Source organism: Thunnus albacares, chromosome 14 (assembly GCF_914725855.1).
Source record: "Thunnus albacares chromosome 14, fThuAlb1.1, whole genome shotgun sequence".
Taxonomy (NCBI): Eukaryota; Metazoa; Chordata; class Actinopteri; order Scombriformes; family Scombridae; genus Thunnus; species Thunnus albacares.
Genome location: NC_058119.1, coordinates 12,427,054 through 12,443,447, shown reverse-complemented (window position 1 = coordinate 12,443,447; position 16,394 = coordinate 12,427,054). Strand labels below are relative to the sequence as shown.

Genomic DNA, 16,394 nt, shown 5'->3' with positions numbered 1-16,394 from the left:
TGATGGTCTGTGTCTTTAAAGCAGTGTTTAAATACAGTAGCGTGATGTAGATGTGTAGCTACAGTTGTGGCCCGACCCGTTGAAGCTCAATGGCAGAGTAACACGGAGAGAAGAATTTACAGGTCAACAGGGCTCACAGCTGAGATTTTATGGCAAGATTTACACCCTGTGCAATTTTACAAGCAGGGGGAGGATTTGTTAACCCTTCGTTGAACAATATGGAATGGGTTATTCTTCTCTCTCTCTCTCCCTCTATCTCTTTCTGTCTCCAAATTCTTATTGAAGAAATCCAGAGAGCCACGCTTTTGACACCTGTATTACACCAGGAGGTAACACGTTTGCCCAGTGCACAAGGCAATTAATCTTGTCAATGTCAAGTGCATTGGGAGGGAGGATGAAACAAAGATTTGACCTGATTGGCTATGAAAAGGTCTCACGTTTGAGCCCAGTTGGGAGAGTGGAGGGTTACAGGGGAAGTGTTTGGCTCATGCAAGGACAGATGCACGGAGCTTTGATTTATCTGTCTGACTCTCATCTTTCCCAGAGAGCCCCAGTATGGCTACATCCATGGGTGTCCAGAATAAACACACATTAATTGGCCAATTAATTACAGGGACGAATACAGGGGGCGAGACTTTGAGAGTGCCACTTTGATTGCACCTTGTTCACTGGCTTTTATAGTCACTGTGTATGCGCGTTTGTGTGTCTGTTAGTTGATGTGTGTATGTATACGTGTGAAAAGTTGGATGTTCAACAAGGGGTAATGTAGGTCAACATATCCTGTGAGCATTAGATTAGAGCATTAGAGGCTTGGTATACATAGAGCAGGGCCCTCATTCACACATGTACAACCTCATGACTTTCTCAGGAGATATAGTTGTACCACACAGCAGGGAGCAATATACATGTTCCTGCCGCTACAGTGTCCGAGTTCATTAGGGCCTTGCTTCTGCGTTGCCTGGGTCTAATACCTTTTCAAATGTTGTTTCAATGTCTGCCAGGTCATACCAACACTAATGGAGTGTCACGTGTCAGAAAGGGTCAGCTGAACTGAATTCATTTGACTCATCGAGCTATGTCACTGGATATGAGGTGACTGGCCTCTGTGACTGTTCCAGGTATGGAGGTCCACACCACGGCTTTAGTCATCCAAACAAAGGGATTTCTCTGGCTCCAAACAGTCTAGTAATATACAAAGACATTCTCCTGGCATTTGAGGTCAGTTAAAAGATGAAGCAGAGTTTGAGAAATCCTCAGAATGTAAATATCTTTTAAAAGGGCGTATTGTATCCCAGATGCTTGGATTGAAGCATACCCCTGGTAAACTCTGTCTGTGTGTGCCGGTCAAGGCGAAGGAGGAGGACACAGAGAGCTCAGAGTGCAGGGGGAAGGAGGCTGGTTGGGGAGGAGATGTAGCCCTGAACACTTGAGAACACAGAGGCGTGGTAGTAGGAGGTTGCATCTTACAGCATACTGTTACAGCCTGCCATCCATATTCTAATTCTCCACACTCTCATCCTGCCCGCAACCAATTTAGATACATTCATCTGTGTCCACTTTAATGGCATGCTAGGGAGCAGCGCATTGACAGTGGCCTGATATTATACAGATGGTAGTGTGTGGGACCTTAGTGTAATCTGTTGTGAGTGATATGAAGCATAAGACTTGCCAAGGGCTACAGTACCAGGAGTGAGCGCCCTGTGGTTCTTTGCACAGTGTATTCTCTCTGACCTCAAATATTTGGTTTGTAAAATGAATCAGGGTTTATTCAAAGTAGATTTTCAGCCTCTCCTATTCACTTGTTGGATAATGTATTAATGAAACACTCAGAATCTGTAAACATAGGAAGGGAGCAATCTGCTCGGGATGAATAATATGGCCAAAAGTCCAGATGAGACTGTGAAATTTCTAAGAGCCAAGACTAATAACAGCATCCATTAAGAGATGGGAACATTCAAGAGGCAATGTCGGTCTAGTCAGGAGCCAACGCAGTAGGCACCCAGCTTGCATGGAAACACTGCACAGACATTCAGCTGATCGGTGGGAATTGAGCTCATAGTTTAATATAGATTTATCATCTTCACCACATAAAAATGCAAATTCAGATAATATCATCAGCCCTCTTTCCTCTCCTTAGGAGTTGTTAAAGTCAATGAGCTCTTAAAACTCATCGCTGAAGACGTGGTAGAGGCGTGGCTGTTGTAAAGAGCTGTTCTGAGGCTCTCATGGGACTGCCTTAGTTTCCATAGACATCCACTGTCTGCGTTTCCTGTGTTTTCCTTTGGTTCTAGTGTTTGCATACTGTGCAGTAGTAAGGAGCTGGATGAGTGCAGAAATAGCTCAGTAATGGTTATTTTACCTAATGATATGCTGCGCTCTATGACTGGGTACCCTTGTAATGCCACCTGTGTCCCTTTGTATTGTATGTCGGTTGAAAAGAGGCATCATGCAGTATGAAAATTATTGTCACTCTCATACAGCTTCTTGCTCTTGACTGTTTCCTTCTTTTCTCGGCGTTGTAAGCCCTCTACAGAAAAATCTCCTTTACGGCATTCAGTGCCTAATTGCCAGACTCCCTAATTAGAGATGTTACCCAACATGCATCATACATTCATGCATTGAGGACATCCATCCTCTCTCAGAGAGAGCGTACAGTCTCCTCATTGGCTCTATCCCCTGCCATGTACAAGATTTGTGATGAAGCTAGTTTGCCATCTAGTGGCACACGTACAAATCACCATTTAGTCACATGAGGTCTATGATTGAGTCTCTGTGAGGAGAGCCTTCATGGAAAGCTTTAGCCAGAGACTATAGGTGCAATCTTGGCCAGCTGAGCTGTGTCTTAAGTCGGCTGCGGTGTCAGCCATCTCTTTATACGTCCCTGAATATTTAGATGGCTGGTAGTTAAAGAGAGCATTGTGTGCCAGTCAGAATGGTAAAATGCTAAGCTGCATTTGAGCCCCTGCCAGGCAGCTGTCGGCTTTGCCGTTCTCTTCCTGCCCCGGCCGCTCCTCTTAACCCTCAGTAAACAACTGGAACAAATCCTATTTTATTGAGGCTTTTACCAAGTGCAAGGGATCTCTGCAAGCTCCAGTGCCCAGGCATTTTCTGAGCTTTTGCAATGTCCTAAGATGCCATCCAGCGAGAGCAGTCAGAAGTAGGGAATTTGCACTGTCTGTCTCTAATTGGATCCTTAATTTAGAAGCAGGTGAGGCTGCGGTCTCTGCTCTGCAGTGTGTTTTGTGACATTTCAGGAAAGCAGTATAATCGATATTTACCTCAGAAGCGTTGATGGCTGATTTGACACATTGAAAACATGTTTGTTGAGGATTCTGACAACTGCAGCATATTGAGCTGCATAGTTGGTGTGAATTCACTGAATATTTGTCCGTTTCTCAAGCTGATACTCAGAATTTTGAAGCTAACGCCCAGAACCAGCTGCTGTAGTGTATGTGTGAGAAAGAACAGCACTATTATTTAAAGTGGAGCTGAGAATGGACATTTACTTTCTTATAAATAGAGAATCACAACACCTTTTTGTAAAAGGGTGACATTCGAAGGCATCTAAAATTCATATTCATTCCCAACATCTTATTTGATAATTAAACACATAGTTGAGCTAAATATGGTTCAAGGTTTAAGAGGTTTTGCTACATTTTGGTATTTCAGAGATCCATTGTGCTACTTTATACTGTTTTTCCTAGTCTTGCTGATTCTTAATGGTTCATGGTGTAAATTTTTAGATGAGAAATGAGAAAATTTTTGCAAAGGGGGAAGGATTTCAGAATTAATTACAGAATAAATTAGCTTTTGCTGGCAGTTTGAATAATTGTCTGTATATTGTTTAAATCTAGATCTATTAAGTGTTCCTAAGTGACCGAGGGGATCAAATGCATTTGCTTGTAATGTCTCAGCTCTTTTTTTTCCATCTTTCACAGGCCAGACACAGACAAGCATTTTCACTGGGCAATAAATATTGCGACAGCAAGTAACAGGCAAACTTCCCATTACTTACCTCTGTGTGTGTGCTTGCAGCATGTGCACATTTATCTGGCTGTGTCTTTTTTTGGTGTGAATGTGCAAGTTCACACTCCTGGGTGTCCATGTGTATTTTGGAGGGCCAGTGTCCAACACGGATGTGAAAGGTCAGCTCAAGGTACATGATTTTTCATCTTTGGCTCTTTACTGTAATGCCTAAGTACACAATGCACACACACAACAACCCCAAGGTTTTCATTAGGTAATAATAGAAAGCATTATACCACCTACTTTTTGTTCTGTGAATAGTTAATTGACCTAAGGATATTATGACACATCTGTTTACCAAGCAAATACAGCTGCTGTTCATAAGCTACATAGTCAGTTCCAGTTAAATCCTATACAGCAGTTAGACAAAAGGCTCAGGTGGCCTGAGTACATGTCCCCAGAGGGAGATGGGAACTCTGCTCAGGCAGAAAGAGTGAGAGTGGCATGTGAGTTTTTCAGTCAAGAAAAGGTCATCTCTCCCATGAGCTACATAACATTGTCGCAAAACAACTTGGCTCGGTAATGTCAGATAGTTTCCCCTTCAGGACATGAAACTTCTTTGTCATACATAAGACAAGCAGAGGAAAGAAAGGCAGTACATCAAAGATTTCTGGTGATTACAAAAGCCATCTACAGTAAGTGTGTAGGCTGTGACCAGGCTCATGTGATTAAAGGTCAAGGTTTGGTAGAGGAAGATGTGGTTATGTACAATGTGTGGCTGATAATTGTTGTCACAAGGTAAAGCAGCTTTCTCCTAAACTTCAAGGCCAAAATATATCAAATGGTGGCTCCAACAAATAAATGCGGATGCCAAAGTAAAAACAGAATAGATTTGCAGTTTTGTAGAGAACAAATGTATCGTTAATAGGAAATACAGTAGGGATAGTCACTTTTGGGAGCACCAAAGACCTTTATGTGTTTTCCATTGAAAGGCAAAAGGGTAAAAATGAAAGACGTGGTCTTATGTTTGAAATATGACATAAATACAAAATTAATATTGCTGACGTTAATTAAAATTGATTAGCCCACTGATATCTATCCCTACATGTCCCTCTGTATTGTGTGTCAGGTTTGAGTTGATCCTGCGGTGTTCATTTCAGAAGGTTCCTCCAGCTTATCTACTGACCCCACTTGACAGAGGCATTTGTCAGGTGGATTATGTGGCTTTTTCATGGTATATCTGCTTTATTGCGAAAAATGTGACACATTCTGCCTTCTCCATTTTACACCACTGTGTTATCCCAGTATGGGTAGTCGGACATGGAACGTCTCAGAGAACATGTTGACATTTGGGATAAGGATTATGGAGTCATCATAAACGAGTGCCTCTGCTGTGTGTCACTGTCGTTGTTGACTTTGCTCTCAGATTGGGGCTTGTCTTGCAGGACTGAGCCGGGCCCCATGTCTGCGCTTTCCTTTTACATTTTACAACTCACAGCAGAGTTGAAGCCAGAGGAGGCCGGGATCCGTGTGGATTAAGTCAGAAGTTCAAAATATGCTGTGAGTCTGCTGAGGCCTCTTTACCCCAGCTCTAATGTGCACCCACTCCAGCTTTACTGCCACCATTATTGCATCAGTAGTTAATGTGTAGTGCTTTTCACACTCCCTTTATATGATTTGCAGGTTTTCAGTGTGGAACAGATAAATAGAACATGTGAATATATGTTTGGTCTTGCCAGCCCATCTTTCATTTACTCAAGAAGCTAGTTCATCTTTTCACTCAGATTCCCTCTCCAATCCTCTCCTCCACAATCCCTTCATCTTTCTCCACCTCCTTCCCTCCCTCTCATCCCTCATTTCCTTCCTTGCCTTCCGCTATCTCTCCCTCCCTCTAATCTACTGCAATGACCTGAAGGAGGGCTTCACACTGCAGCGCTCAAATAATAATCAAGCACTAGGATGTTGTCAAATTTATAGGACACTGAGCGTTGCATAGCAACAGAGATTGCCAGGGTGATCCAACAGGCACTGGAAGTTGGGTGAGGGAGAAACAGGGCGAGTGACAGGAGAAGGAGAGAGAGATGACAAGGCAGACAGGAGAGAGGGACGAGATAGGAGTAAAATAATTATAATATTATACACAAAGGGAGAGATAAATGAGAGATAGAAAAACAAGAAAGGAAATTAGAAAATTAAGTTTGAATTAGCTGAAAGAAAAGATCCACAGACCTTGCTGGGTTATCTTGTGTGGTTGCCATTTTGTGGGTGTGTAAGTTATAATTATCATGTTACATATTTTACTATGGACTGTATGCACACACAGGTGGTATTGAGTTTAAAAGTGACTTGAATATACTGTAGCAGAGTAAAATAATGCTTTAACTAATGGTCCAAGTAAACAACATTTTCTTAGCTCATGAACTTTTTTGAGACAATGTGAAAAACATTTGCTCTGCTTTTCACATTGTCTCACATTTCTTTTCTTTTCTTTTCCTTTGTTTGAAGTTGAAATCCTCAGTTTCAGTTTCCTGCTCATCCTTGTTGCCTAGAGACTACTTTGGACTGCAGTTCACCTCTGACACTTATCGCTCTTCTGGTGTCATGTCTACCTTCTTCACTAGGAAAACAGTAAAAACAGAAAAAAACACTTTCTATAAAGTTGCAGAACTCTCTGAATTTTGCTTTGTGAAATGAGCAGTTTTGATAATATATTCTTAAACTAGAAAATACTGTTGACAATGAGAACAACATACTGATTTATTTTGCATCTAATATACCCTCATTTCTCTCAGTGGAGAAATTGCAAATATTCTTAGAGAGTTAAAGAAAAAATCTAGCTTTAAACAAACTTTTGTGTTGATGTAGTGTCTATAGACTAACCAGAAGGATATTTGTAGGTGGCCTTTTATTATTTTTCTCATGTAAACATTCATAAACTGAGAATGCAGTGGTTTCACTTAAATATCGTACAGTATATCCATCAGGAGAGGTTGTTGCAATATGAACACAAAGCATAATTTACTATTGTAAAAGAAGAATATGTTATTTGACGTTATTTTCCTGACTGAAGGACAGAAAAATGTTGACATTGTCACTCTGCACTTATAGCAATAGATACACAACTACTGGCATCAAGCTATTTTTTACAGGAGTATTTTTTACTTTGCGCACATATGTACGTATTGTATAGTAACACTGTTTAGAGTAATTAAGCTACTGAAGCACACTCTGTAAAATGACTAAACATGGTTAAAATGACCTCAATTCAAAATGTCAGAGTATCCCTTTAGTCACACTTTTGTGAAATTCTAGGAGGTCCAAACATGACATTTAAAACTGATCAAATCTTGAAAATGATATTAACACAGAACTCAACTTAAAACAGTCTGTTGTTGGAGTGTTTGGGTGCTTGTGGACACTACAGTAGTTGTTGGCGTCTTGATTATCTCAATATTCCAGAGCCTGTATGCCCCTTCAGAGGCAGTTATCTCACTGTGTCACTGGCAGGTGTTTCAGTTTGGAGAGTCAACTGAGTGCAAACGGTGATGGCAGCTGTGCGCCGGACTAATTATTTCTTGTCAGTGGGCTCAGATTTGTTGGGGACGGTGTACAAATCAGAGGTCCTCTGGACAGAAATGTGTCACTCTAACGCCAAGGTCACCTGGTGTAGTCTTTTAATGGATTGCTTTTTTATGAAAATGATTGTCTGACATGTCGGTGACTATACGTATTTATTATCAAAGAAGAGAAACACTCAGCTGCCAGCCTATTAGGTATACATAGCTGATAGTGAGAGGTGTTTCTAATGTTTTGTCCACCCCATTTGTATCAAATAAGCTAGACCTCTCACTATGACACAATACAGTTCAATACCACCATAAACTACAGCCTCTAAAATGACATAACATTTAATCAACACCTCTCTGAAATAGTTTTAACAAAAAAATGAGTATTATAACCTTTATGAAGGTAGGATTTATAGCAGGGCTGTTGTACTTGACTGACTCATTTCAGAAAGGTGTAACTAATAAAGTATAAAGTTTCTCTATAAGAAATAGAGAACAGTATATTTTTACCCTCACATACTGTTCATATTCTGACCAATCACTGTATCACCTTATAATTAGTCTCTGAACCATAAATCGTTCATAAATACCTCATTAGTCACAGATAAATGAATGATTAATCCTTAATGAAACTTTCAGTTCAGAGCAGAGAGAGTTTATTCTTTAGTTTTTATGCTTTTTGTTTAGGGAGTAAAAACATTTACATTCACACTACATGATGGTCCTATGTTACATAAAACAGGAGAACAAAACCATTTCAATGAATTATATATAATGTGAAGAATGCAACAATATATTTGAATGGTGATTTTTTAATTTTTAAATAAATATGGTTCAAACGCTCTCTACAAAAATGTGTATCAGCTGTGTAATCAGAAATATTTCCATTTTTTTATATTTTGGGTCACATTAGATGAAGTCATAACATTTGAGGCTAAAAGAAAATAGTTTAGGGTGTTTTTACTGCTCTCAAATGTAAAAATGAAGAGTATGTAAGGGTTAAACAGAAGGAAAGTCTTCCTAGAGTTCTTTGTCAGGTGTGGAAATAAAGTCCTAAGCAAAATCATACCACCTTATTAAGAAACATTTTATAACTTGTAGTTAACTGTGCTAGTAAGCTTCAGGCCTACATTTATTAATATGGAGTTAACCGCAAACCATCATCAGTTGTTCTGACTTCATTTGTTGAGCATTGTGATCCAGAGTATCACTGTTTATTCTGATTATAATATGCAAATACATGGACATAAAATTAGTATGTACTTTGGAGTTAAAAGAGATATAAGGGCAAATGTGAGGAAAGAATTTTGAAACTGCATAATTCATGACCTGCTTGGAATAATAACATATGAAATATTCATTAGCTAAATTACTTATCTATGTAATCTGCTTTTGTTGTCGAGTTCAGGGGAGAAAGGGCAGCAGCGGGGGCTAAGGCTAGAACAAACAGTCTGATCTTTTTGCAAACGTAGCAATGATTCAGTGTCTGCCTATTCATTATTAGTGAAAGAGAAAAATAACACCTTCCACCCTCACAAAACACTGTCTTTGTTTGTGAGAAATAGACCTTTTACATAAAAGCGATGTTTTTTGAATCTATATGTGGCACCCTAGTGCATGAGCTCTCACTAAAATACATTGGCTGCCACTGTGAGTGCTCTTTTAGTAACACAAAGGTAACATAGTGCAATTACATTTCAATGGTTACTCCAATGTAATATAATGTCAGTCCTTTGAAGCGAAGGATTTTTAAGGTTTAAAGGTGCTTTTCCTACACATGAACGCAATTCGACATCTTCCGGTTCTTTCTTGACAAAGCACTCATCCTTGCTCGCGGTAGCCTCAGAGCTTACATTAACACAGATGATCAAAAGACGCTGGCCAAGGCTGTGTTGGTACATCAAACAGCATGAACAGAGGAAAGTGCGCAATTCCCGTGAGGAGGCACTGGCTCCATTGTGTCATTATTGAGGTTAATATTTACTGTATTACACCTTGGCTTCTCCTGTTTTCATAATCCAGTAATCTGTGGACTACAAACAGAGGAACACGCACAGCATACAAGCACGAACGCACACGCAAACAGATGATTAAAAGCAAGAGCTCTCAGTGAAGTTCCTTCCTTTGTCTTTGTTGCAGGCAAACGTATGTGTCAAATTCGACCCAGTTAACCAAAGTCTGCGTACATGGAGTGTCAGAGGAAAGAGTCGGGGGCGTTGCTTTGTGATTTTCTACTTTTCTTTCAGCAGTCAGTGATCCTTTCCTCTCCACAGATCTACACGCCACTAACTCAGTGGAGGAAAGAAGTGTATATTTATGCCACCAATACTGAGACATACAGTAGGAAAGAACTACATTGTTTCAATGTAGCAACTGTGTCGGATGATGAAACTTCTATCAGAAAGAAGTAATCATATTTAGGCAGATATCTGTATTGTCTCATACATCTGCCGTTGATTACACTTCTGTACAGTGAATTGATATTGGCCAGAGTATTACCATCTCCTAATTGAGTTGATTTTACATCCGTCTCATGCGTGTGAAAGCCAGTTAATTCCAGGGAGTCCTCATAACACAGAGCCAGTGATGTTCTGCCAGTTTATAGGATAGCTGTAAGGATATCCACAGAGCTTTATCCTCTTTTTTCTCACGAGGACATAAACCCTCTTGATGTAAATTATACCAACTTTGGTTTGGTTCAGATAGCATTACATCTCATTAAGATGTCAGCTTTTCAAGACTCAAAGACTTTCAAGTACTAAGGCTTTTTGCAATTCAAAAAATGTCAGGAAAAAAAAAGACCCAAGGAAAACAGTTCAAAATGGTCACTTCCTCCTAACCTTGTTTTGCAATGGTGAACAGCATTGGCTGGTTTGGCCCGATTGCTGCTGTATCTGCTCTGGGGTTGATTGATGCACCGAGGGATTCACACAGCTGGAAAGGAGGCAGTAAACCAGAGGAGGGAACAAAGAGTAGTGGGCCACACGGGGTGCAGCAATTAAGCTGTTTTCTTGTTGTTAATTAAAAGCGAATTAGAGACTGCGACAGGAGTTGCTGTCTAGCCTTAATTGCTGGCAGCATGTATGCCCAGCCACACCTGTTGTTGCATCTTCACTCACTCATCTTAATCTTTTTTTTTTGCCTACCTTAGGGACGGAGGGGAAAGACTGGGGAGCCCGGACTCAGAGGCCTGCCTGTAAGTAATATATAGTAACACAGACACCCACATACTGTATATACACACACATTTTGCAACATTTTGCAAAACAAGATGAACTACTTCACAATATAGCGCTCAGTAATCGGTACTACTTTCTGAAAATAACAAGACATAGACATCTTTTTCCTTTTATGCATCCAATAAATCATCACTATTTTCATATACATGTCTGCAGTGATTGCAAATGAAAACAACAAGACAAACATTGACAGACAAACATTACAATACAGCAGCATTTTGATCAGTAGCTTGTTTTCTTCCTTTTCTACCATTCAAAATCAAATTTAATTCAACCTTTGTTTGACAGAGAATTCCCTTGAGATGATCATTGTCGTTTTCAATTGAGTCCTGGCTAAAATAGAACACATTACAAAAATTAAATGATAATTATGTAAGCATATTAAAGCAAACAAGCAGACAAAATACAAAATCCAGCTTAAAAAGTGTAATTACACTCTTCATAGGGCACATTACAAAAATTGAGTCATCATAATTATGTAAGCATATTAAAGCAAACAAGCAGACAAAATCAGAATCCAGCTTAAAATGTGCAATTACACTCTTCATAATGAAACATCTGTGTAAACTTTGTCCATTATTTCCGTGCTTAGGCTTTATTGATCTGTTTAAAATCTTCTCCCACTCTCCCGTGTTGCTGCAAGCAGGCTATACTATTAGCATGAAACCACAAGGGGTATATTAAGGTAGCACTTGAGAACGCTTGTATTGATGAGCAGGACAATTCTGCCTATAAGGCCCGTTGACTCCTTGAATTATGGTGTTTTCCTCAGGCATCCAGACACTGTTTGTGTGTTTGTGTAGTGACCCACACACTAAAGGGCACAAATACCACGATGCGTTAAAGGAGACAGCTTGTCAGACTCTAAACTGCTCTGATGTCAGGACAAACAGGAGTGTTTAGGCATCATGTAGCTGAAATGCTTTGGGTGTCCAATTATTTTCATGCACTATTGCCCTGATTACACTCTCGATCGGGACATAGGGTTTGTCTTAATTCACATCGTCCAGAAATCCAGAAAGATTCCGTTCTGCTTCTATCACCGTTATGCTCAATAGGTTCAATTATCTTTAGTATAATTGAGCTACTCAATGTTAAACCTCTCCTGCATGACTCAGTGTATCCCTTGCCTTCTTAATAACTCATAAAGTTGTAGGACACAAAGTTGTAGGAGAAAAGAAAGACGGATGGAGAAGGTGTGACATTTCTAAATGGCAATGTCCTGATATCCTTAGCATGTGCCAGCTTTGCCTCCGTCCCCTGGTATTGGCATTTATGAGTCACCTGTTTTTTCTGAGGTAGAGCTCAGGGGCAAAATCATCTATTCAAAACACACACCAGGGCATCACTCTCTCTTGTCCATTGGCAGCAGGACAGTGCTCGCAGTTGAGGGGGCAGCAGTTATTTTTCAAAGTCAAATTAGCATTGCACCATATCAGGAGAGTCTGTGAAAGGGACACAACAAAGACGCACTCAAAGATAATCTATAGGCTGCTGGGGGGCAGCCACGTCTCTATGAGAGCCAGCACTAGTGCAAAGGTTAAAAAAAATAGCACAAATAGCAGTTGCTGTGAAATGGGATGTTTTTCAAGCAAAGAGTTGCCTGTTTAAATAAAGATTATTAAAAGCTTAAGATGGTTAAAGAGTAAAGATAAAAAATAAATAACATACATACTGCTCACATGAGTGTTCATAAAATGATCAAACATCATCTTTATGTGACAGGGGATCCTTTTATGTTTTCACTGTGTGAAAAGACTTTTTCATGGCTTGTAATTGCAGGGTCCCCCAGGAACCTCAGAAGGAGCAAATATCAAGGTATTCATCACAAAACAAAGTACTGACATGTGGCATTTAAAGTTAATTTGAGATGTCTTCATGTTTGATATACTGGCCCTTACCTGCACTTCCAGCAAGGGTGAATTGTCAAAATGACTGAGCAGTGTTCAATGTAGCAGACCTCCAAATAGGCGAGAAGTTTAATCATCTGCACAGTGTTGTCTGTATAAAGATGTAAAGATGTATCATGTGTAACTAGTTGTCCCAAGAAGCCAACCCAGACAAGTCAGACAGATGTGTGACCAGAGGCAGAACCTGCTCTGTCCTTCACTGACATTTTTTGTGTTTGTAGTCAGACTCCCTCGTCGGAAATGGCACCTTTCAGTCAATTGTAGCCTATCTACTGTGCAAGTTAAATAGCTCTTCCCACCCTACACCTCCTGCAGTGCAGCACAGCATGACTCAGTGCTCACACTCAAAACAGACAGATGGCCATTACACACAGTGCTTTTGCAAAAAGGGTCTGCCATCATTTTCATGAAGCCCAGGGGTGCTGTAGCTCACCGGAGGCACATGAGATATGTGATGTAAAAAATTCTGAGACATGGACCTCAACCAGGCCTCCCGCTGTCTCTGTTGCTACCTGCTTCCTACGCAAATCCACCCCCACCACCCACCAAGTCTTCAGTGGCCCACTTGTGATCATGCTGAGAGTGAAAGCTATTGTGTAGTGGACAACCTCTTGACCGCAGCTGTTCATTTGATGTATAGGTGCGTAGTTTGCAGGGGTGTCAGCTCAGGCCGCAGAATTCCTCCTGCTCCCTCTGCCCAGAGGAAGGAGAAGTGTCAGCTGGCCAACCTTGAAAAGAAAGTTGTCTGTATGAGGACATACTTATTATACCTCAAAACAAATGGGATTTGCTGAAGGTATAACATAGGTAGAGGTATTATGGATAGTAGTTTTGTTTGGATGAAAAATGACACCATGTCCTAGTAAGTCAAGCTTAAGAATGAAATGACAAACAGAGGTTACCTTGATTAAGTTTTCATGAGTTTTTCTGTAATTGGCTGCTGAGTTTTAGCTTTGCTCTCATAAAACGAAGCAGTAAAACTCAAAACTTAACTTGGCAGAAAGGAAAATAGCTCTGGGGTTGTGGGTTCAGCATAATTTTAACTGCTTCTCTTTCATAGGTCTCGTGTTAAATAATGAGTGAGGAGTTTGAGCACAGAGATGTAACAGAAACATAAAGTTAATTTCATGAAACAGCAACAAATGCGTCTTGTGCAGCACTGTGTTTTGAAGTTTACAAGTTTTTGAAAAAGTAAACCAGTGGGCTCACTGTAACTTACAACATTAATCTGCATTCAGAATGATGAAATGTAGAGTAACGCCTCCAGTTGATAAAGTCTTCGGGAAACAAAGCTAGCCATTTGAGATTCGATTAGATGTTGCATTACGATTAAAGAATATGATTAAAGCATAAATCATGCTGGTGTTACTTTAGCTGAGCAATACGGTGTTAAAAACATTGTTTCATTGCTCTAATGCTATCATTAAATGTGCATGCCAGCCTTGCCCTTGTCATGAATCACTCATGCCCCTACATTACAGATACATCTTTGCTTTATCGTTATAAATTCATGCTTACTGTGAATGACAAGCAACCTCTCTTGTCCCAGAGAATAACTTCACATTTTAATCTTCTATAATGGAACAAGTATGGCCATGCATTTAAAGGAATTTACACAACCCAACATAAGTGAGAGAGTGAAGCTAAACCATCACCTCTCGGAGAGGAATGGAAAGTAACAGTGCATGGGCAGTAATAATTGAGCAACATCAGGGATTCTCACCACCTCTCAGTGGCCATCCTTGTGCATTTTTTAGCTTGGACAAAATAGATACAACTTAGACTAAACTGCAACTTGTGTAAGCTGAACCCCGTCTCACTCACTCAGCAGAGTGTGAATGTGTTAAAGTAAAAAAAAAAAAAAAAGATGTCTGTGCATTGCATGATGGGCCAGGAAGATGGTGTTCTCATGAATCACATCTCCATAAGTGTATCTCCCACTGACAGTCTCAAATGGGCTCTGACAGACACTGCAGATATTGATGGAGAGACGAAGAGGGATGCAGACAGGCTTAATTGCACTTTGATGACTCGGGGTGTCTCAGAGTCAACATATCACCCACAGACATCCACAGGTGGACCAGTTCCCTGTCCTATACACGCAGGGCTTTCTCATTGTGTAAATACAGTGATAATCTGGGTAAATAGTAGCTGTGCTGCAGTTAATCTAGTTTGAAAGGTTTACTAACTTCCTCCATAGCCTTCTGCCAATAAATTGAACTGATCTGCCATTGAGATTTAACAAAGATAATGACAAAAAATATGTTTTCCATGACTCTGTGCCAGAATATGGCACAGTGTTTTTACAGCAAGGGACATCCTGGACTAATACTAACCTTCCCTCAGATGGCACTTACATTGAACGTCACTCATAACTGATTGCAAACTGGCTCAACAATTGGAAACCATTTTCCATGTACAGTATGGAATGTTTGTCAGTAAAAAAAGGTGTCTGACTGATTACATGACAACAATGATATAGTTAATTTTCTCGTAAGATTATGGTGGTAAAATTGTGTGGTTGATAAAGCTGAACAGAATTCAATTAGTACTCAAAGTCAATTTTGCTACTAGCCCCCCTCCCTGCCTAAAATATTAATAAGACGATCCAGCTGTTCATACATAGCAGCAGTCTACTGACTTAATAGCAGCTCATAATTTGGACAAGGAAACAGTGACTATATCTCAGTAAATGAATGGTATCACAGCGGCTGTCGTTAACGAGTCGAAGAAACGGGGGAGGGGCTGAAACTGAATGGCAATTATTGTCTGTTAGAATCCAGGCGCTGCTAAGGAGTGTAGAAATATGCTGCAACGTCTCTCTGTCTTCTCAGATCGCTAAACAGATGCTCCATAATATCTCAGCACAGAGTATCTGAAGCGTTCCCTTCACACATCATAGAAAACAAGAATAATTTCTGATGAGCGACCTATTTTTTTTTTTTTTTTTGTTCATTGTTATGTGTGTTTCTGTTTGAAAAGGGGGAAAAAAATATCAGAACAGGTGAGCTTTATTAAACTTGCCTGGAGATGTGAAATGATTCATCTATCATACGAGTAGTTCAAACGCATTTGGTTAATAATTTACCACACGTTTTCTGCATAGCTGAAATAATAGCTTATAATGCCAAACATCTATAGTTCAAGACCTAGTGCATTTTTGAAACAGTAAAAATATGAGTGTGAAAGCAGAGGAAGGTGAGAAATGCATTTAGTATGATGAGTCTTCTGCTGAGGCCTTGACAGACTGAGAAGTTCTCCTGAATATATATATATATGATGACATAACAGATTTCTATCACAGATATATCTAATTATTCATTCACTGTATGTCTTGAACAAGGTGCAAGTACATTTGTTGTACAGTTATATTTACTTAGAGTATTCTCCACATAACTAATGGGAAGAAATCCTATTAAAACATACTCTGAGGCCAGCTCATCAGCAGTCATAAAGTGCCATCTATTGGCAGACAGGGGAATGATTTTAACATAGATGCATGGCTAAGTGCTGCAGTGCAACAGGGGCTTGAGTTTTTCATTATCCTGCTAGACTCACATCACACTATATCATAGTCTCAAAAGCCACTATTGTAATCATGATTACAAAGTATTTGGATTCTGAGATGACACAGTATGTTTTTCTGATGACTTATTCATAACAACTGCCCTTGTCTAAGTTTCATTCTCTAAGCTTTCTGTCTTTTTGCCCTG

General features: G+C 40.0%; 1 protein-coding gene across 5 annotated transcripts in view; it reads left to right on the top strand.

Moving 5' to 3' along the window:
* The window catches only part of LOC122997513 (collagen alpha-1(XIX) chain), a 95,050-nt gene that overhangs the window by 41,962 nt on the left and 36,694 nt on the right, over positions 1-16,394 (top strand). For all 5 annotated transcript variants that reach the window (XM_044373698.1, XM_044373696.1, XM_044373695.1 and 2 more), the window contains 2 exons: positions 10,684-10,728; positions 12,554-12,589. In XM_044373698.1, the coding sequence (XP_044229633.1) occupies positions 10,684-10,728; positions 12,554-12,589 (81 nt within the window). The remainder of the gene's footprint in view (positions 1-10,683; positions 10,729-12,553; positions 12,590-16,394) is intronic.